At 38.1% G+C, this 23,668-nt stretch overlaps 1 protein-coding gene across 1 annotated transcript; it reads right to left on the bottom strand.

Annotated features, from left to right (window-relative positions):
- Nucleotides 1-21,407: 21,407 nt before the first annotated feature.
- LOC121967167 (pentatricopeptide repeat-containing protein At1g10270-like) lies at nucleotides 21,408-23,243 on the bottom strand. The gene has a single exon (XM_042517219.1). It carries the CDS (start codon nucleotides 23,179-23,181, stop codon nucleotides 21,520-21,522), a length of 1,662 nt encoding a protein of 553 aa, XP_042373153.1. The 5' UTR covers nucleotides 23,182-23,243; the 3' UTR covers nucleotides 21,408-21,519.
- Nucleotides 23,244-23,668: the final 425 nt, after the last annotated feature.

The following is a 23,668-nucleotide window of genomic DNA, read 5'->3' as shown; positions in this document are numbered from 1 at the left end:
AAATTTTATTTATTGAACTTTATACAAAAACATTTACATATACACTTAATTAGTAACATTATTTGTTCTAACACTGTTTATATGTTTTATACTGCAGGAAAAAGCAAGTCCTGCAGATACACCAATTACACGATCAAAAGTTTGGATCGAAGGTCACAAGAAGAAAAATGGAGAACCTAGTAGTCAAGCTAGTGGAGAGAAAATAGTAATAAAACCATCTCTTTATTATTTGTAGAATTCGCAAAAAAAAAAACAATCTAAATTTTTTATTTTAGAATCTGCGATATATCATTTTTAAAAGTTATATTTTTTTATTTGCAGAAAGAAATAGAACGGTGTCCACCTGAATCTCACAACACAACTAACATTCTTGATGATGCAATTAGTCTTGTATTTGGCAAGGAAGCTCGAGGTAGAGTGCGTGGAATGAGCTTTGGAGTAACACCATCGAAAGTTGGAGCATCTGTGCAACAAAATGGAACTGTTAAACGACTTGAAAGTACGGTGAATAACCTTCAACAAGAAATGCAAGAAATGAAGTTCTTGTTTTTTCAAAATATGAGGCAACAAAATGAGCAAGAACAAGTTAGTAATTAAAAACAAAATATATAATATGGAAAAGTTTGTCATTAATTGTGTTAATTACTTTGAGTTATTTTGTATTCTTGTTAGTAAAATTATCTTATGGTGATATTAATTGACACAACTTGTTTATTAAATTAGGTTGGTAGCGGTGACATTGGTAGCGGTATTGGTAATTATGTTGGTGGCAGTAGTCATGGGTAGAGGAATGTTAGTGTTAACCAACCTCTAACTGTAGCTCAGGTAATTATTTTGTAATTTTTGTTTTCTAAATTACATATTTGTTATAAAATAGATATGGTAGAATTAATAATTTTGTATGGTTATATAGTCAAAAATGAAGGATGTGAGTCATGGAGATATCAGGGATAATGCTAAATGTAAGCTACTTCATTGGTGTGTTGATGGAGTTGTGGCAGAAGGTCGAATCGCATCTACAGATCCAAAAGCAAAAGTGCATCACGTTCTTCTTGGTGGATCATGCTGGAAAGTTTGGGTTGATAAAGTTTTTGTAGAGAAGGTGGATCTAATTAGACCGAATGATGAAATGCTTTTTCTCGAGGATGCAATAGGAAGTACAGTTGCTTGGTTAACAAAGTTTATAGTTGTGTATGACTGATATAGATTCTATTTAGTTTAAAGTCATACTCTATTTAGTTTATAGTTGTGTATGACTGATAGGAAGTATAGTTGCTTGGTTAACTGTTTTTTGGTATAATGAAATGACTTTTATTTATTGTGTGTGGATTGGATTTGTATTTAATTTATTGTGAAATGTTTATTGATTATTTTAGCATAATAAAATTATTTTTTTATATTCATTAGACCATCCGCGGCGCGCAATGCACGCCGCGGAAAATAATATCCGCAGCGCGCAATGCACGCCTTGGAAATTACTACCCGCAGCGTGCATTGCATGCCGCGGATATTATTTTTCGCGGTGTGCATTGCGTGCTACGAAAATTACTATCCGCGGCGTGCATTGCGTGCCGTGGATATTATTTTTTTATTTCACAGAAATTACAATCCACAGCGCGCAATGCATGCTGCGGATAGTCTTTTCGCGACGCGCAATGCGCGCTGCGGATAGTATTTTCTGCAGCGCGCAATGCGCGCCACGGATAGTATTTTCTGCAGCGCACATTGCGCGCCGCGAATAATATAGGACTTTCAACAGCTTTCAACTACGCAGCATGCAATGTGCGCTGCGGAAAGTGAATTTGCGCGCTGCGAAAAGTGATTTTTGTTGTAGTGTATGTACATATCTAATAATATGCAATCAATGATTTTTAGTCTTATTTTAATCCTTTTTAGATTAGGAACCAAAACTTTGACGAGACACCCTACATTAGCAAATATTTATAGGATGGTTGTTTTTCATTCTATAACGTATAAGAGCTCTTATCTATTTTCTTTAAGGGTACCTTATTTAAAAGGTAATTAGTTGTTAACAAAGCTTTCCCCCACAGAACTCTGGTAGTCTAAAGCTCAATAGAAGAGCATTTATCATATACTTAGAGTGTGGTTCTTTTATTTAACAACTCTATTTTGCTGAGGAGTATAAAGAGTTGTTGTTTCATATCTTATCCCATTTTCAACACACAACTTAGCGAACAATGAAACATATTCACCACCTCAATCACTTTGAACCATCTTAATCTTTTTATTAAGTTGATTTTCAACCTCATTCTTAAAGAGAATAAATTTCTCTATACCTTCATCCTTACTTTTGAGAAGATACACATAATAATATTTTTTTATTATTATCTACAAAAGTGATGAAGTATTTATTCCCATCACGTGTCGGTGTACCTTTGAGGTCAACATGTCAGTGTGAATTAAGCCGAGTGGTTCGCCGCTCCTTTCAATGTATTGAAATGATGACTTTGTCATTTTCGCTTCAACATAAATTTCACACTTATGTTTCAAATTAAGGTGGAATATTGATATATTTTGCATGTTAATTAATTTACAGAACACATCATAGGTAGCATGTCCGAGTCTACCATGCCACAAATATAAAGACTCAAATATATAAATGGAAGAGTTTACAGTTTTATTAACCTTAGGTGTAATCATCATTGCACTGAGCTTAAATAGCCTATCGATTACATAACCCTTTCCTAAAAATATTCTATTTTTTGATAGAATAATTTTGTCTGACTTTAAAACAAAGCGAAATTTATACTTGTTTAACAATGATACAAATACTAGATTTCTCTAAATCTCTGAAACATACAACACATTATTGAGAGTTAACTCCTTGCTCGAGGTCTCTTAGCCCATGATGTCAAAGGTTGCTAAGTTTTCCATGAACAATTTTTCTCCATTTTTAATTTCTTTAAAGTTGAGTAGCTCATTATTATAATAGATCTGTCTGGTGGCTCTAGTATCGATCCACCATTGTTGCGTGTTTGAATCCACCAAGATTAGCTTAGAGACCACAACACAGAGGTCGTCTATTTCTGGTCCCATGTTCAAGTTGGCATTCTGCTTCTTCTTCAGGTTTTTACTGTAACAACCCAAATTTCCTCATTTTGAGTCCCAAAAATAATTTTAAAATATTAAAAAATATCTTATAAATATTCTAGAGATTTTTAAAAAATTTTAGAGTATTTTTATGCATTTTTTGGAGGTCGTTTGATATTTTTACTAAACGAAAGAAGTTTCGACAAAAAAATATCCAAGCCAAGATTCGAACCCGAGACCTCCAGCCGAACCCAACTTTAAGTGAATCCAGCTAGCCAATTGTTCCACAAACATTTTGTGAATAAATATGGAACAAAAAATATTTAAGGTATAGTATTTAATAAAAAATACTTAGGTTTAAGAGGGTTAAGTGACTTTCCTTCCCCTCATGAATTTTTTCTCAATCGAATTCCTTGCCTCTCCTCTCTCGCAACGGCGCTTCTCCTCTCGGGTAGAAACGAAGCCACACCTAGGGCACGTCTCCGGCGGCCGGCGAGCACTTTTCTCCGTGAGGTCTTCACACTTTCTCGGTCGTCTCGTCGAGGGGAGCACGCGGACACAGAGGAATCACCGAGAGCTTGAGTTCTCCCGAAACCCTAGTTGCTTCCTTTTCGATTGTAAGTCCAAGAACACCTTGGTAAGTTACTACTCACCTGTGGTAAGAGTAGTTCTAAATTTGATTTGAGTTTTCCTTGTGTCTCTTGATCTTTTTGGAGCATGCCGTGAAGTTGATTTCTTGTGAAGCTTGCTGTCGGGAATTGAGGATTTGGATTCTTGTTTTCTCCTTGATTTTATTTCGAAGTATGCTGTAAGAGAATAGGGTTTTTCGAAGTGTGCTGCCATGTGTAGGATAAACCCTCTAGATGAGGATGCGGTAAAATGGTTTTGTGGCTAGTAGACCTTTAGAAGCTTATGAGTTGTTGTAGGTAAATGCTGTGAAGTTGTTGTTTTTATGGAATTCTAGTAGATTTCAGAAGTTCTTACCACAAATGTTTGGTCACTGATCTAAAGGTTAGGACAATTTCCTAATTTAATTAGGGGCACTTTGATCATGTATAGTTTAGAGTAACAATGTAAATCTAGTAGTATGATCTTCCAACTCATGTAACAGATAAGTAAAAAGTTGATGTTGCACCTTCTTAGTGGTAGAGGATAGCTCGTACATTGGTTCAGTTTAATGTTTCACATTTGCTTAGTTTAATGTTTTCCTTGTTAATGTTTAAAGGTTTGCTAGTAATGAATTATTTTGCATGTACCACAAGTAGGAGTAGCCATGACCAAACTATGCAAAGATATATATGTATACAAGTTCTAAATGCCATGATGGAAACATGCCATTATGTTGGTGCAGTGAGCACCAGATGATCGAACCTGAGTTTTGATTATGGCAAAGGGCTCAAAGTTAAGTGGTGGTGTTATCTAACAAAGTTCATGGAGCTTGCAGGAAAGTCCTAAGTGATACTTAGGCAAAAGTCCTAGCTGCGGTTAGGCAGGTGAAAACCCTAGGGGGTGGTAACCCTAGGTCATAGGGGGTGGTAACCCTGTGCGGAAAGTCTTGGCAGGTCGATGGCTTCAGGCAAAAGTCCTAGGGGGTGGTAACCCTAGGTGAAAAGTCCTGGTGTCGCGAACCAGGTGAAAGTCTGGACTAGCCGGGAAGCGGATGTCCAGCAGAAAGTCCGGAAGCGTCGAGTGCCGAGCAAAAGTCCAGTCGATATGGAGGATCGTACTGGCAATAGGTAAATCTCCTGAGTGGAGTAGGTGAGGACGCGTTCCCCGTAGAGGGAACAGTAGGCGTCGGGTCGACCTAGGGTTTCCGGTTGGAAACCTGAAGTCAGACTCGGACAGTCCGGAGACTGTCAAATACTTCATTTATAATATTTGTTGTATTATGTGCTAAACTTTGTGCTGCAGGGTAGTGTTTGGGACTAACGTATCTTGCAGGTGCAAAGGAGCAACTTAAAGCCTCGGATGAACAGTGTCAAAGGCGCCTCCATGGAGCTTGGAGGCGCCTCGGATGCAATGCTAAAGCTGGCTGCGAGAAGCTGTTCAAAGCGCCTTGATGAACAGTGGAAGGCGCCTTGAACAGATGAAGGCGCCCTGTGAACAGTGGAAGGTGCCTTGAGTCTGTGATAAGATTCGACCAGTTCGCTCCTCATCTCCCCGACTGACTCGGCTGTTCAAGGCGCCTTGGTGAACAGTAGAAGGCGCCTTGAACACCCTTTATAAGGGGTTTCGACCAGCAGCTCTATACAGAACTTCCAAGCGATCTTTCTGCTACAAGCTGCTCACGAGACGATCCCGAAGTGCTGCTACGAGACACCGACGACCCGGAGCTCCGAAATCTTCAGATTACGATATTGTCGTCGGTATAACTGTACTTTTTCATTATACTTAACTGTAATACTTGTACTCTTGTCGAGCTTATAGTTGTTGCCCACGGAAAGCGATCAAGGATCGCGGACCTTCGAGTAGGAGTCGTCACAGGCTCCGAACGAAGTAAATTCCCTTGTCTTTCTGTGTGTTTGTTTCTTTCCGCTACATTAATTACTCTAGGAACATTTTACGATTCTGATAATCGAACAAATAGCCGCGAGCGCTATTCACCCCCCCCCTCTAGCGCGTCTCGATTCAACAATTGGTATCAGAGCGGGGTCGCTTTGAACTGGTGCAACCACCATTCAAGCATTTTTCGTGGCTTTGTCGTTTGTATAGGGTAAAAATAAAACCTTACGCCTTTCGTTTTTTCCCTCCAAAATTATTTTCGAAAAATTCATTTTCATCCTTTCACGGTTTATTAGTATTGATAAAATATTGAATTTGGCAAAATTTGAAATAATATTTTTTTTAAAATTTTTTTTAATAATATTTTATTATTTTTCCGAAACTGGTGAACTTCTATTTCTATCCTTCCATACCGCACTGCTAATCCAGGATCAAGTCCTGGTACATTTTTTTTTGCTATTTCTTTGTGGGCAAGGTTCTTTTAAATGGCCCTCCAAGAAGGCTTTAGCACTTCTCGCCCCCCGCTCTTCTCCGGCGAAGACTTTGCCTATTGGAAGAACCGGATGATCTACCATCTCAAGACGCAAGTCGAGATGTGGATCATCATCCAGACCGGTCTCGAGCTACCACTTGACGGCGCTGGAGAACTCGTTTCATGCACTAACTGGGATACCAGCATAAGAAAGAAGGTCGAAGCTGATGCCAAAGCAACCTGTATGCTGCAATGCGGGTTGACAAAAGAAGAACTGAATAGAGTCGGACCATTTTCAAGTGCGAAGGAGCTGTGGAACAAACTAATCGAGCTGCACGAGGGCACGTCAGACGCTAAAGTAAGTAAGCGTGATTTAATTTTAAATAAATTATATAATATTAAAATGCAGGAATGTGAGACGGCGAACCAGCTTCACGCACGCATCCGGGACCTACTCAACGGGCTTCATGCGATCGGCCAAAAAGTGGAAAACCGCGACGTAATAAGGTACGCGCTAAGTGCTTTTCCGAGGAACACTTTGTGGGCATCCATGGTTGATGCTTACAAAGTTTCCAAGGATTTATCCTCAATAAAACTAGATGAATTGTTCTCTGAATTAGAATTGCATGAGCAGACTAATGCACGCCCGGTCGAGAAAGGTGTTGCTTTGGTTGCAGGTACTAGCAGAACGCGTGAACCGACGTCAAGGCGCAAATCCAAAATAACAGAGGACGAAGACGATGAATCAGACGCAGAAGACGAAGACGAAGTTATTTCCAAGTTGATAAAACTCGTACGGAAGATGTGCAAGTCGAAGAAGGCAACTCAAATGAACACAAAGGACAGATCAGATGTCACCTGCTACGGCTGTAACCAAAAAGGTCACTACAAGCCAGATTGCCCAAACAAGAAGAAAAGAAGAAAGGCATTGAAAGCAACCTGGTCCGAGTCGTCAGACGAATCCGAGACTGACAAGGAAGAAGAACCAACGAGCTTTCTCGCATTACCGGTGCAGGCTAACATAATTGACGAAATCGAGTCCGAACTCAAGTCCGAAGTCGAGAACGAGTCAGAAACAGAGTCCGAGCGAAGCCACGGATCCGCATCCGTTTCCGAAGGCCCGATCCCCACTATAAGTTCTTTTCTCGCCGAAACTCAAATAGATGACTTAAGAAATTTAGTTCCTTATTTGCTTAAAAAATTGGCTAAATCCAACATCCGGGTTAAGTCGCTCCAAAAGGAAGTAATAGCCCTTAAGGAAGCGACTGACTCGAGTTCTTTAACTGAGTCAGTTCAAGTTGGAAGTTCAACTCAAGTCCAACAACTTGAGGAAGAAAATTCCAATTTGAAAACTCAAATTAAAGAACTCAAGGATACGTTAGAACGTTTCACGTTGGGTTCCAAGAATTTGGATATGATTCTTGGAAAACAGTGTGCCGTTTACAACAAATCCGGACTTGGATTCAAGCCCAAAACTAAATATAGATCATATCTGTCATTGGTAAATAGAAATAAAAGGAACATAATTCAAGCATGGGTCCCCAAGTCCAACCTCGTTAATCAAGTTGGACTTGGACAATATTGGGTCCCCAAGGATCAGGTCCACTACCTCGATAGACCATATCGAGGCTATGATCCAGGGGGAGCAAGAAGGAAAACAATTTTAATAAATTAAACTCAAAATTCAAATTATAAATTAAAATTCAAAATTTAATTAAAATTCAAAAATTCGAAATTAAATTAAAATTCAAAATTCAAATTATAAATTCAAAATTCGAATTCAAAATTAAATTCAAAATTTGAAATTTAAAATTCAATAGAAGGAGGATCCAGAATAGCTGGCACCCCCAACTAAATTACCCGACTGGGTAACCGAACTTAATCTACCCGAAATGGGTAAACAAGAGTAGACTACCCGGCAGGGTAATTAAGGTTAGATAAAATGGGCTAGGTTTAACTTTACTAACAGTACTGGTGAAGTTTTTGGATGATAGTACGTTAGGGAAGCTTGGGCATCGCATGTCTAGGAAGATATGACTTCGACCTGGTGCATTTGGCCAAGTGGAACTGACCGAAGCTACCCTTAAATGAATCCTAACTAGTTAGACCAAGTCTTAAGTATTAAGTTCAATGGGTAGGACTATTTGGAAAACCTCGAAGGCATGGTTACTTTAATGAGTTCCTTGTGACTCACCATAGCCCAGAAGTTTATCCAAAGAATGCTTACTTGTTGAACCCAAAGCTAAACCTGAATCTAACACAAAGTTAAACCAACCCCTTAAACTGAATCACAATTCATCTCACCACAATTATAGGATTACCTGATTGAAAATTTAGATCGGGTGAGATGACTAAGAAATTAAAACTAAAATTAACTTAAATCAAGTTAATTCAAAATTATTTTAAAAAAAAAAAAAACTTAATTTCAAAACTATTTTAAAACTTAATTTCAAAATTATTTTAGAAACTCAATTTCAAAAACATTTCATAAATCTTTTGAAAATCAATTTCAAAATTATTTAAAAAACATTTCAAAAATCTTTTGAAAATTAATTTCAAAATTATTTTAGAAAATCAATATTATTTTAGAAAATCAATTTCAAAATTATTTAAAAAACATTTTAAAAATCTTTTGAAAATCAATTTCAAAATTATTTAAAAATTATTTCAAAAATCTTTTGAAAATCAATTTCAAAATTATTTAAAAAACATTTCAAAAATCTTTTGAAAATTAATTTCAAAATTATTTTAGAAAATCAATTTCAAAATTATTTAAAAATCATTTCAAAAATCTTTTAAAACTTAATTTCAAAATCATTTCATAAATCTTTTGAAAATCAATTTCAAAATTATTTAAAAATTATTTCAAAAATCTTTTGAAAATCAATTTCAAAAGAATTTAAAAAACATTTCATAAATCTTTTGAAAATCAATTTCAAAATTATTTAAAAAACATTTCAAAAATCTTTTGAAAATTAATTTCAAAATTATTTTAGAAAATCAATTTCAAAATTATTTAAAAATCATTTCAAAAATCTTTTGAAAATTCTTTTCAAAATCTTTTAAAAATTAATTCAATTATTGTCAAAATATTAATTTAAAAGGATTTAAAAATATTTAATTCTCAAATTCTGATTGCTAAAGTTAACTCTAATTAATTTTCAATAAATTCTCAAAAGTTTAGCATTTTCTCATTTGAAACTCAAATTTTCAATATTTTCAAATATGAATTTCGTCTCAAACTCATTCATAAGCTGCACATGTTTGATAATCTAGAATGGATGAGCTGGAATTAGGATAATATAAAGTTCTTCTTATGCTTGTACTTAAGACCCTAAGAATTTAATTTGGCATTAATTAAGGGGGAATGAACAGAGTCATGCTAGTACTTTAAGGCTAAACAAATTCCTTTAGGGCTCTGATACCCAATCAAGTTAAATAATTTAATTTGACTCATGCTTGGACACCTAAACTCAAAGAATTTATTAAGACATTAATTTAAAATTTAAATTATCTATGCAACAATTCTTTTCAAACACCTTATGAATTGAGCTAAGTACTTCACCTAAATTTTTTAAGTCTGAGTACTTAACTATGCTACCCTTTAGGGGGAGCTTAAAATTAACTAGACTATTTCTCTCTTCTTAATTCTTTTTGATTTATGTCAAAGGGGGAGAGAAAAGTAAAAGTTAAGAAATCAAGAATGAAAGGGGGAGCATAAACTTTAAATTTTATTTATGCATTGATGCTTCTGGTTAACTTTCATTATTTATTCATTTATTTAAATGTTATGTTTTACTTAACTTTGAACCAAGATTGTTATAATCAAAAAGGGGGAGATTGTTGGTGCAGTGAGCACCAGATGATCGAACCTGAGTTTTGATTATGGCAAAGGGCTCAAAGTTAAGTGGTGGTGTTATCTAACAAAGTTCATGGAGCTTGCAGGAAAGTCCTAAGTGATACTTAGGCAAAAGTCCTAGCTGCGGTTAGGCAGGTGAAAACCCTAGGGGGTGGTAACCCTAGGTCATAGGGGGTGGTAACCCTATGCGGAAAGTCTTGGCAGATCGATGGCTTCAGGCAAAAGTCCTAGGGGGTGGTAACCCTAGGTGAAAAGTCCTGGTGTCGCGAACCAGGTGAAAGTCTGGACTAGCCGGGAAGCGGATGTCCAGCAGAAAGTCCGGAAGCGTCGAGTGCCGAGCAAAAGTCCAGTCGATATGGAGGATCGTACTGGCAATAGGTAAATCTCCTGAGTGGAGTAGGTGAGGACGCGTTCCCCGTAGAGGGAACAGTAGGCGTCGGGTCGACCTAGGGTTTCCGGTTGGAAACCTGAAGTCAGACTCGGACAGTCCGGAGACTGTCAAATACTTCATTTATAATATTTGTTGTATTATGTGCTAAACTTTGTGCTGCAGGGTAGTGTTTGGGACTAACGTATCTTGCAGGTGCAAAGAAGCAACTTAAAGCCTCGGATGAACAGTGTCCAAGGCGCCTCCATGGAGCTTGGAGGCGCCTCGGATGCAATGCTGAAGCTGGCTGCGAGAAGCTGTTCAAAGCGCCTTGATGAACGGTGGAAGGCGCCTTGAACAGATGAAGGCGCCCTGTGAACAGTGGAAGGTGCCTTGAGTCTGTGATAAGATTCGACCAGTTCGCCCCTCATCTCCCCGGCTGACTCGGCTGTTCAAGGCGCCTTGGTGAACAGTAGAAGGCGCCTTGAACACCCTTTATAAGGGGTTTCGACCAGCAGCTCTATACAGAACTTCCAAGCGATCTTTCTGCTACAAGCTGCTCACGAGACGATCCCGAAGTGCTGCTACGAGACACCGACGACCCGGAGCTCCGAAATCTTCAGATTACGATATTGTCGTCGGTATAACTGTACTTTTTCATTATACTTAACTGTAATACTTGTACTCTTGTCGAGCTTATAGTTGTTGCCCACGGAAAGCGATCAAGGATCGCGGGCCTTCGAGTAGGAGTCGTCACAGGCTCCGAACGAAGTAAATTCCCTTGTCTTTCTGTGTGTTTGTTTCTTTCCGCTGCGTTAATTACTCTAGGAACATTTTACGATTCCGATAATCGAACAAATAGCCGCGAGCGCTATTCACCCCCCCTCTAGCGCGTCTCGATCCAACACATTACACCTTGTTTGAATATAAGGCTATGATTGATAAGCTTGATTGGTGACAGAATTAAAATGTTGGGAAAAATGTCATGGAGTTTAGAATCAGCAGCACACCAAGTGCTAAAAAAATGTTGTAAGAAAAGACCAAGGTCTTGATAGGATCCCTAAATTTTAAGTATTGAGATCAGTAGCACACCAAGTGCTCAAAGAAATGCCAAGACATTTTATTATAAGAATATTAAAAGATAACAAGTATTTATTTTAAAAAGGCTAGTACCCGACTTCCAAGGTTGTCGTTAAACAAATCCAGATGACCAATTCCAAGGTCTTGGCCCTCGTAGGGCTGATGACTAACTACCACAATCCCTATTAGGGAACGCACATTGGTACTAAGTCTGGGCCCAAGAGAAGTTGATTATTATTTTAAAGTAATAAAGTATAAGTTTTGAAACAAATGAAACAAGCTTCACTTATGTTTAGAGTCAGCAAGTTTAGTTTCTTTTAATTCGAAGCATGCAGTATTAGTTTTATTTGTTTCCTGATTAGTTATTTAGCATGATTAGCTTTATCTTCCAGCATGCAGTTTATTCTTGTATGTTATGAGTATGCTAATTTTATTGCTTTGCTATTAGTTGAGTATGAGTAATCTTTATTGCTATTAGATTAATATGAGTAGCTATATATGTTTCTTTTAAAGCATATAGTTTCTAGTTCTTCTTGTATACATGCATATCCGTGTTTTTGTGAGTTAGATAGCGCTTATTAAGCAAATTTTGCTTATAGTTTGCATTTCCTCTTACTGCAGATAAAGGAAAGGAAAAGATATAACAAGGAAGGCGACAAGGTGGTACGGATGGTGTGTGATGCCAGGACTATGGAGAGATCTGGGGATTTGCCAAGAATTTATTAAGAATGTTTTCGTTAAATTGTTAAAAGAATTTAGAACTTGTACATGCTATTCTATGGATTGTTTTATCGTGCTTTGCGAGAGTTGATTATTTTGGTTATATATAAACTGCGTGGGTCTGTGATATATGTTCCAGCCGCCTGTGGCTGTTGTATACTGTGTATGTATTAAAGTTTATGGTCACCGGTACAAGGGAGATGCTGCCAAAATTTTTCGGTAGAGACTCCTCGTGGCTTCGATCATACCGGTTAAGTAGAGTTAGTAGTTAAGTAACGGTTACCTTTACAGAGTAGTAGTAAGAAGGGTGGTCGTTACATTTACACTCCAAAGATTTGTGATAGACTCAACCACAGTTAAATCACTTCCTAGAGAATATCTTGCTTATGCCTCCTCTGGGTCCAATCTTAGAAGTCTTAGGGCTATTTCATTTTGAGTTTTAACTGTGCTCAACCACTTTGGCTTTTATAGTAGCCTGAAAGAATAGTTTTCTCTCTGAACTCTTGTTATTTTCCTCAATTTAAAGCATAACAATGAATTTTTCAATATTCATTTCCTTCCACTTGTGCTTCAGGTAGTTCTTGAAGTTCTTCCAGCTGAGAGATAGCTTCTCAATGATAGTAGCCACCTAGAAGATTTCACTCAGAACTATACTTTTTGAGTAGATCTCATGCAAGATCGCCTGAAACTTTTAAAATTGGCTGATCATCATCTTAGAGTCAACCATCTTATAATCCAAGAATTGGCCCACAATAAATTTTTTAGCCCTCGGGTCCTCTGTCTTGTACTTCTTGTCCAAGGACTCCCATAACTCCTTAGTCATTCTCTTTGTACTATACACTGCGTACAGCAAATCGGCAAAGCAGTTGAGGATATAGTTTCGATAAAGGAAATCAGAATGAGTTCATGCCTCCACTACATAGATGGTTTGAACATCAGCATTCTCAACATACTTGGGAGGGTTCTCAGTCAAAAATTAAGCCAGATTAAGCATGGTTAAGTAGAAGATAATCTTCTGCTACCACATCTTGAAGTTCAACCCAGTGAATTTCTCTGGTCTTTCCCTATGATTGATTGGAATATTTCCAACCATGATAAAGGGGGCCTTCATGTGATAAGTCTATTGCATCTCAACACTTTTTGTGGCTATCTCAACAGTAACGAATCTGTTTCAAGATTATTGGATAATCTATTGTTGGAGATTTTGGGAAAAAATACTAAATTTACAAATTAAATTTAGACTTATCTATTGAGATGACCTAAGTAGATAATCTCATGCTGTCGATCTTGAAAGTCAGACAGAGTTGGTAGGTTGATGGGAAGATTGCTGCTTCATATTGCCAAGTTCAAAAGCGGAGTCGAAAGCTAAGTCGGGAGTCAAAGTCGCCGAGTCGAGAAGGAATTTTCCAAGGGAGATGCCGAGGCCTACACTCAATGCAGTTTCCTTGGAATAGATTCGCCCCACATCCGGCAATGGTTCGAGGTTCTCTCGGGTCATCTGCTTCCCAAGATACAATGGCAAACCATGCACATAACCAAGCATTGGTTGTTCATGGTGAACAGAGAATGCACTCGAGTATTATCACGAGTAGCTCAGCCAAGCAAATGTACGACTAAGAAGAAAGAATCGGGGAACAAATATAGTGGATTTTTTTTTGCTTTCGTTTCTCTTCTCTCCCTCTGTTCTTTCTCATGACCTCCTTTTATAGGAGGGCTCACCCATGGCTGTAATGAATGATTGAGTTGTGATCATTTAATGTTGAGTTTAATGTTGATCATTATTTTTGAGACGTTACGGAATCACCATTAATAGATTTAATATCTGGACAAATTTTTTCTCAACCGGTCACACACGAGTCAACTTAATTCAGTATAAATTTGGACCTTGGATTTGTACTCCCTGTACATTTATATGTGAGAGAGAATCTCTCCCATTATATTTATTCAGATTATCAATACATACATATAACAATATAAATCAACTATAATATTTTAAGACTTTCAATATGAGATTAAACTCATACCTCAAAAGTCTCCTTCCTTTTTCACCTTTCCCATTCACATGTTTAATAAATCTATTACATGTAATTTATGGAACACAAAGTTCTCAAGAAGGGCCGTTGAAGTCCTTGGTATTTCCCTTGGGACCCAATCTCAAGAGAAACTCCCGCGCACTTTATAAAATCTTGAGTCGCTTTTGAGAACTCAGTACCCCGTGGTTTTCGTCCAGTGCAGCAATTCCAACTCAACCTCCTGGATGTCCTGTAGCTCAATGGTTCAAACAGCACAGGCTAAGCCTGCTGCGCTGGAAAGAAGTTATTCCTCAGTTTAACATCTTGTCTTACTAATTTTATTTATTTTGTATAATTGAGTGTGATTCGAGAACACGTGGAGTTAAGTGATTCTTGATAAAATTCTTAAATATGCATTAAGACCTAAGATAAAAAGAAAGATGTCTATAAAAATAAATCTAAGGATTTTCTTGCTTTAACATCAGAATATTAACCTTCACTAGTTGATAAAATCTGCATAATCATTTTTTTCATTTCTTTGTTTTTATAAGCAATTGACTCCGAACACCGTCAAGTGCTTATATAAAAACTCACTTTGAATAATGTTAAGATTCAATCAAAATTCTATATTACAAAGATCTAAAAAAAACATCATAAATTTAAAATATGTTTATTGATGTGAGACTTTCTAAATAAAACCTAAAAATAAAATAAATCATCAAGACTGAAACCAAAGTAAAAAAATATTATCTTATTGTGAAGATATATGAATTCTTTTCGATCATAACAAATGATATCAGAATCATAATTCAGACCAGATGATATGTGGGGCGACCTTGAACGAAGTTGCAGGAAGATCCGGAGTAGATCAGGATGATCGGATATTCCCAAGGAGTCTCGAAGCCGGTCAGGCTAACTAGATACTTGCGAGGAGATCCGGAATATATCAGCATAATCGGATGATCATAGAGAAATCCGAAGTAAGTTAAGAGTGACTAAATGCATATAAAGAAGACCTAAAATAGGTCAAAAGAGATCGGATGCTCACGGGAAAATCTAGAATATGAGAATAATGATAGTCCTTTCTTTAAAGAGGATTGTTAGGATATAATTAAAATTCCATATTAAAAATGAACTTCCTTCGGATTGAAATTTATGAATTCGTTTTGGTCACAATAAATGACCCATAATCACTGCCCGATTAAAATTTATAAGATGCATTGCAACATCTACATATACTTCTAAATAAAAAGCTATGTGCACGATTAAATTTGGATTGGAACCCTAATCAGGTGTTTTTATATGAGTTATAGTTTGGGCCTATCGAATCAGGTCAATAGGTAACTGGCCTATTGACCTAATTATGATTCAGGCTGGATCTAGTTCAGGCCGGGTCCAATTTGGATTGGCTGGTGGGTAGGTCTATGTGAGCCCAATATAATCTCCATTATTACACAGAATTCATTCCAAACACCTCGCTTACTATCTACTCTGATATCAAAATGTCTCAATATGCCCAAATGAGAAAATCCAGTCGTTTAAACATTGACTCAATGTTGGTCTAGAATACAAAGTCTAAATTGGTTGTTCATTAATCTACACAATTAATGAATGATTTTATATGAAGGATCAGCAGAGGATCATCATCAGCATGCTTCTCAAAGAATTCCATTTTACCAAGAGAAAAGCAAAGCGAGCAAAAGAACAGTGATCAGCAGCAGCAGCAACAAGTGTTGAAGCTTTCGACAGAAATGATATATAGTTCCTCAACTGCATGAGAAATGTAGTACCTTTTTAAGTTTAATTATCCTTGTGTTACTTTTCTATTGAGCAGATGCGATTTAGTTTGTAGTTAAGCTTAGTAAGTGATACTTATGTCTACTAATCATGCGGAAAGAGACAATATCTGGCAACTTAAGGATCTCATTCTTTCTACAAAAGCTTCATAGGGAATAATATACAAGCTATTCCAAAAAATTCTTTTCTTTTATTCTCAAGTTGATTAATGTTTCAGAGATTCTGAATTCACAAGTAATCCATCGTTAGACAATTTGAAGTGGTTGTCAGGGACTCAATTGGACAATAATAGTCAAACGGTTCACAAGCTATTCAGAGCTCGATTCAGTAAAAAGTTCGTTCGAATTTGTTCTTTTATTTTAGTGAATCGAGAGCTCGAGCCTGATTTCATGCTCGACAATTTTATCGAGCCGAGCTCGAGCTCAAGGATATTCGGCTCGTGAACTCGCAAAGATATTCGTTTATGGGCTCACGAGCTCGAGCTTAGCTCGTTGAAAGGGCTCGAGAACATGTTCATTTATAGGCTCATGAACTCGGGCTCGAGCTCGACTTGTTTAAAGGGCTCGAAAACATGTTTATTTATAGGCTCATGAACTCGGGCTCGAACTTGGCTCGATTAAAGGGCTCGCGAACATGTTCAATGATGTGTTGAGTTTGGAAGTTTAATGCAGTAGTTTGGGATGTTCAATGATGTGTTGAGTTTATATTATTTTAGTTGTTAGGTTTGTTGAATATTTATTCAAATGAATTTTCGAGCTCGCTTAACAAGCCTGCAAAACGAGTTCTAAAACAAGCAAAAAAACGAGCTCTAAAACGAGTCCGAAAACGAGTCCGAGTTCGCTTAACGAGTTAGGCTCGTTAGCTATGATAATTAAACTAACAACGAGCCAAGCTCAAACTGTTCGTTAGCTTGATATTCCAAAACGAGCCGCGCTCGAGCTTTGTGATAAAAGTTCGAGCCGAGCTCAAGCTCGAATATAACTTAAATGAGTCAAGCTCAAGTTTAATATTGTTCGGCTCGGTTCGGCTTGTTTACATCTCTAATAATAAGATATCAGCATGCACACTCTCCCACCCCTAGTTAACTTAACGACTGGTTATAAACTGACTTTATAATTTATCTCCTTTCATATAATATAGAGATGGATGGTGAAAAACATATAACATTAGCATAAAAAATAATATTTATTTAAAACTTTTAGTCAGGGGTGTCAATTGGGCGTGCCTCAATATGGCACAAGTTTGCATGGCCAACTCATCATGGTGCCAAGCAGGCAACGACAAGCATGACCGCGAGAGTTATTTGTCTTGCCCACTCATGATCTCAAAATAATAAGTAAATTATTTTTATTTTTATATCTTAACTTCGATAGAATATGAATAATTTAATACAAAAATGCATATATATTTATGCTTGTGATCCAAATTCAACCTTTCGGCCATACAAATAGAGTGTGTATGTCTTCTTTGAAGGATCATAATATATGCAAGGTTTATATAGTTTTCCTTACTTTTTACTTACTGATCATGTCTCTAAAACCGATAGAAATGACATGCTTGGTAGGCGGTTGTCTGTTCACTGAAAGAAGACCTTAAATCAAGAAAAGAGGCTACAGATTGGAGCAAAAATTTTCTCTGCAGACAATCAAGAGAGCAAACAACGCTAGCATCAAAATCAAGGAGGGATCTCTGGCGAAGGCTCTTTGACACTCAAGTCAATGTAGTGGTCAAGCTAAAAAAAGGAGAGATGAAGAGTAAAATTGTGCGTAAATGAGATTGTTGTAAAAGCGTACCTTGCCAACGGAAAGAATCCCTTTCATATACCACCTCTCATACCTCCGCCATCATAAGGTGGTAAAGAATGTCGGGTGTCAGAAACTGTCGAGTAAGGGAATATGTATAGCTTGGAAGGCATACAGTCACCGTCCGAGGAATCTTCCATTACCCGTTTGCACCCTTTTTGTAGCTTACGCCATTACTGCGGTGGTTGAAGGAATATGATGTCACAATGTGTCGGTTGATAGAAAGTGTAGAGTCGCCTTCGAAGAATGTTCCATTAAATGCTCATATAACAACAAAAGAATATTCTCTGACAAACGGTTGGTATTCTCTGACAGGCTATTATGCTTCTCTGACGATGTGGTTCCCCAAAGATGTCTCAGATATTTAGCCGGCCATGTGTATATATAAAAGCAAAATACTAAGTATGGTAGGGCATTCAGTCCTTATGGCTGCTCGAATATATGTTGTGTAATGCTAGAGATCTGATTATGATAATAGAGAACCAAGTCCTCTAAGTCCAGATAACTTTATGACCAACCGACCATATGTAGGGATACTTGCTTCTGAAGAATGGGGAATTGCGCCTCGAGAGGCCTAATCGGTACTTTCAGCCGATCGACATTGTACTTGGAGGCTTGTTCTTGAAGTGATAGCTTGAGCTTTAGAAATCCGTTCGAGTTTCTTCCGAGATTTGCCTTGTATGTTGATTTTTCAGAGATAAAGATACTGAGCCCTGCAACTCTGGTTAACTAGTTAACTTTATACCTGATTATCCATATGTAGGCGGACGGGGAAATGAACAGTGAAAGCTCATATGTTTGACCGACTGCATATTAAGTCAGACTCTGAGAGTGAAAGATTGAATTTCCAAGACTCGACCAAATATATTCCCGATCGATTCTAAGGTAGGTCGATCCTCCCTTAAACCTGAGCGAATAATGGACGATCGGATATACACTAAGTGTCTTAGCACGGGAGTAAAATACTAGGTCCTTCAGATCCGACCGAAGCTAAGGCCGATCGTCGATCGTCCTTGGATTGGGACCTTAGCGTAGGATGAGGAGCAAAAGAAGGATGTGCTAGTTGCCACCTCTCCTTGACTTTGACTACTATATCACCTTGATTTTGACCTCCACATCATCCTGGGATCCACGTTTAACACCCCGTATCACTTACCATATATGATGCCCCATTGAATGAATCACTTGGACCAACTTTGTGAGATTATATGAATATGATGTTGTAGATATTCCTTTGCATCCAATCGATCCTTTAAATATACATGTTGATGCAATCACACACTAAGTGATTGTGTTCGACCTTAGATTTTGATATTAGAGTAAATGATTTAAGTTATATCTTGTATTTATATTTGATATATGCGTTAAATTATGCAGGAATTTGACAAAACACATGAAGCTCTCAGAGCTCGCGAATAAAAAAGGTCGAGTGTAGATGATGACTTAGCATGGTCAAGACAATATGCTCGATGACTTAAAATCTGATGGAGTTTGGATAAGATTGCACGAGACATTCAAGGGATTATGAGACAAGAAATGTTAATGTGAAGTTGGAGCAACTCAGGGCATGACTTGCTTGACCAGGTTGGTTGGCTGAGTGGCTTGAGGTTTGTTATAGATTAGAGATGGATGATAAAATACATTCAAGAGATCGCAAGATGGAGAGCATCGAGGTGGAACATTTACTATATCTGGATGGAGGCAAATCAGGTAGATGTAAGTGAAGGATGACATGTAGTCGTGAGTTCGATGCATCTGCCAAATGGGTAACCTAGCGGAATACGACTATGATGGCGAAGTCAAACTGCACAATGTAATTTCTTATGTGAGCTATAAGAATTGAGAGATATGTATCATTGAGAAAAGCTAGATCTCAATTTAAGCCAAGACTCAATCATTAAAATGATTATAATAAAAACTCTGGTCGAGTAGAGGTGATTCTAGTCAATTGTTGAGTTGAGTCGATTTACGAATTGCCTCAAATTAATGAGCTATTAAATAGATTGTTTTTGTATATGACGAAGTCAATTGAACAGTCTTGATTTGGAGTCAAATTTAGATCAATCGAATGATAGTAAATTCCAATCAACTAATGCAATAGTATGAAAGTTGGAACAACCTATTGATCAAGGCCACTATAACAATCAATCGACTTAAGGATCATAGTGAATCAATTGACTGATAAAGGATATCAATCGACTTAGGTAGTCAGACATAAATTCAGTCAACTAGAAGTGTAGATCAAGAAATAAAGTTGAAAGAGATTGAATACTAACAGAATAGGACTATGAGAAGCATTTAAAGGTTAATAAACTTGAGCTCTTTTGTACTCTAACATCATGACATCATAGTATATGAGTCAAAATCATTTTTGGGAAAAAAAATTCCAACTATCCGCTATCCACGATTAGTTATAAGTTGATTCCGTAATTTACCTCCCTTCACATAACCGGAGACGGGCTATGAGAGACACTTGGAATGAACATAATCACATTTTACTATAATGAGTCAAAATCCTTTACTCATGCAACAAAAGTTTAAATCTCAGGCTAGTCATTGCCTATAGAGTTCGAACAACTAGTGACACGAAAGTTTAAATCTCAGGCTAGTCATTGCCTATAGAGTTCGAACAACTAGTGACGTTGAGTGTCATGCCAGAACCCACCTGTGCTTTCCAAATTTACTTAGTGGATGGCATGTGGCTGGGTCGTCCACCTCCATGACTAGTTGGACTAGTTGGACCGAAGACCCAAATACTTGGATAAAATAAAATAAAAAAACTTCAAGGCTTCTTAGATCCACACTCTTTGTATGAGAAGTCGGCTCAAACTATTTGTTTTGAGCTCCCATGACGTCACTAAGGTATCCTGATGTAACGCAAGTTTGGAAGATAGCACAATCTAATGCAAAAGCCTTTCTCCATTTGAATAAATAGAGCAAAAACCACGATTCTACCAATTCTTTTCGGATGCGAACTTGAAGATTAAAGCAAAACAAACGTATCTTGCGCAACTTTTCATAGATGCATCCATCACAGCAAATAAGCATAATAGCCAAATGAAAGAAAGCAGCAATTTCACATTAACATGGGAAAGACAAAATATTTATCTAATTGAATTAAAGCAAGAAAGAAGAGCAAAAAAAACTCTAAACGATGGATTATTTCAAGAATTGGCCAAGAGAATACTAACATAGCGTGATCAAATCAATTACAAACTTATGATGTCTTAAACTTCTTTATCCAAATATCCAACCCAATTGTCAAACCTTAAATCTTTGCTTCACTGAGTTAAAAGCATTTCATGTGGCTTCTAATGTATCCCATGGATATGCAATGCTTAATGCATTAAATATGCCCACATAAGAATTCACATACAGAATCTGATATTATGTTAATTCTCAATTGACATTATATCAAGCAAGCTTAAAAGTTCAATCCAATTCATTGATACAAATACTTAAGCAATATATTATATGAGAAGAAAATGATTGATCTAATTTATATTAAATCTAACAAAGTATACCAAATCAACAAAATCCAAAGGGAAGAATCCCTTTTGTAAATAAAAAGTGGTCAAGTCATGGTTCAAAGGAATGGATATTCATTAATTTATAGGGAAGAAAAAAACGTTATGCAACTTGTATTGAATAACTAAGATCAGTAGATTTTAAGTTCATGATCAAAGCGGCAGAGTTACCACCAGACAGATCTAAAAGACTATAGATCCACAGAAAGGGACTACTCTAATTAAATTCAAGTATTTTTATAGAAGTACCTTCAGCTGAAATCCCCTCTCCCCAATAATTTAAATGACAAATGCTCCTTTGGTTTGTAAGTGGTATAGAAATGTCTTAGTTCACACTGCTACCTGGTGTGCTTGAGATGCCACATTGCCAGTGAGTAGCTCTTCTATTTCGTGGCCACGTCCTGCTTTTCCAAAGGCATCCAATAGGAAAACACTAAATCCAGGGGTAGCAATTATGCCGCTTTGTAGCATCTGTTCGAACAGCTCTCGTCCTCTGTCGAGATTTCCTGCGTTACACAGTGCAGTAACCAAAACCTCATAACTCGACAGATTTGGTCTGCTCCCTTTCTCCCGCATCTTCTCAAAAATCTCCACTGCTTGACTGATCCTTCCTGCCTTCACCAGTCCATCGAACACCATGTTGTAGAAGTCCACATCAACTCTGAAGCTTTCTATATTGCATTTACTCATCTTCTCAAAGTACTCAACAGCATTATCCGTCCTCCCACCCTTGAAACAGGCATCAACTAGAAATCCATAAGTCGTTGCATCAGGGTCAACTGACTTCTCAGGCATTTCTCCGAACAACTTCTCTGCTTCCTGAAGCATCCCATTCTCGCAGAGCTTACCAACGATATTATTGAAGCAACCAACGTCCATGATACATGGCTTCACGGGCTGCCGATGGAATGTGTCGATGGCCTCCATGAACTTCCCTTCCTTGAAACGCTGGTTCACCATCAGGTTATAAGTGTCTGTGTTGATCGCAAAGAAGAAAGGAGGGTTGTGGTTGTCTAGCATATTCTCAAACATCTTTTCTGCCTCAGTCAGCTTTCCGTGTCTCAGCAAGGTCTCTATGAGGGTGTTGCAGGTGGTGGGAGTCATCTTGAACTGCCGGTCAAGCAACGACTGATACGACGCCATGGCGTCCTCGTCCATTCCACGCTTGAAGTAGGCCTCCATCAAAGTCGAATGTACGACACCATCATAGACCAGACAGCGCTCCCGGAGCTCATCGAATAGATCGAGAGCCTTCTCCATGTTGCCGCGCTCAATGAAGCCGGCCATGAGAATGTTGTAGACGATGGAGTCAGCAGCATGGCCGCGGTTAAGCATCTCTCGGAGGTGGTCCACGGCCTCCTGGATGCGGTCAGCGTCAACAAGGCCCTTGGTGAGATGGCGATAGGTGACATAGGAGGGGGAAAAGGGAGCGCTGTCCAGGATGTGGCGGTAGACGTCGAGGGCGACATCAACACGACCGGCGTTGCAGTGGGAGTTAATCAGAATATTGTAGGAAACGACGTTGGGAACGATGTTGGATTGGGTGAAGAAGAAGGTGAAGAGGGCAACGACGTCGTCGAAGCGGTCTGCGCGGAGCATGGAAGCGAGGACGGCGTTGCAGGTGAAGACCGTGGGGCGGACTGAGGAGAAAACAGCATGGCGAGTGGTGGAGGAGGCGCCGTCCTGATCGCCTCTGCGGATGAGGGCCTGGACGCGGTTGTGGAGGTTGAGGCGCGGGCCTACGAGAGAGGAGGTGGAGTCCGGAAGGCGGGGGGCGTTGGGGTCTCGGGGTGGGCGAGGGGCATTTGGGCGGTGGATTGGGGGTTCGATGCGAAGGCGGCGCTTGAGACGGCGGCGCTCGGCGGCGGCCTCCTCGACAGAGGAGAAGGCGAAGGGGCGGGATGGAATAGAAAGGGCAGAGAGAAAATGGGGGCGGTAGCGATCGGAGGCGCCGCGGCGAAGAGAGCGACGCAGGAGGTGGCGGAAGGACATAATATCTAATTACAAGAGAGACCGACAAAAAGGGAGAAATGAAGTAAAGAAGAAGAGAAATAAAACCCTACGATCAAAATGTTGATGGTTTATTGTTAGGAATAATACGTTTCACTCATTGATTTCTAGTTATATCTTTAAAATTTAAAATAAATTATTTATTTTATTAAATTTAGATAAATTTGTTTTACTACACACTATATTAACTATTTTAAAATTTTTATAATATTTATTTTTTTTTTACTATTTTCTTCTCTCTTTCGCATTGTAATTAGTATATTTGTAATAGTAGAGAGATTAATTTGAGAGGGTTTAAATTTGAATTTTAAACTCAAACATAATATATATGGTATATATGGTACGCACTGAATATACAATATAAGATCTAAGAACTATCATGTGCGATCATGAGCAATGCACAAACATGACGTTGCCAGCACGATTTTTTTTAAAACAATATTCCTTTTATTCTCTTTCCCCTTCCGCT

The sequence above is a fragment of the Zingiber officinale genome, chromosome 3B (genome assembly GCF_018446385.1).
Source record: "Zingiber officinale cultivar Zhangliang chromosome 3B, Zo_v1.1, whole genome shotgun sequence".
NCBI classification, from domain to species: Eukaryota; Viridiplantae; Streptophyta; class Magnoliopsida; order Zingiberales; family Zingiberaceae; genus Zingiber; species Zingiber officinale.
Note: the sequence above shows the minus strand (reverse complement) of the source record. Positions and strands in the feature narration are given on the sequence as shown.

Bases quoted from the DNA above. Each gene is read 5' to 3' on its own strand.
- LOC121967167 (XM_042517219.1), bottom strand. From the start codon at position 23,181: ATGTCCTTCCGCCACCTCCTGCGTCGCTCTCTTCGCCGCGGCGCCTCC.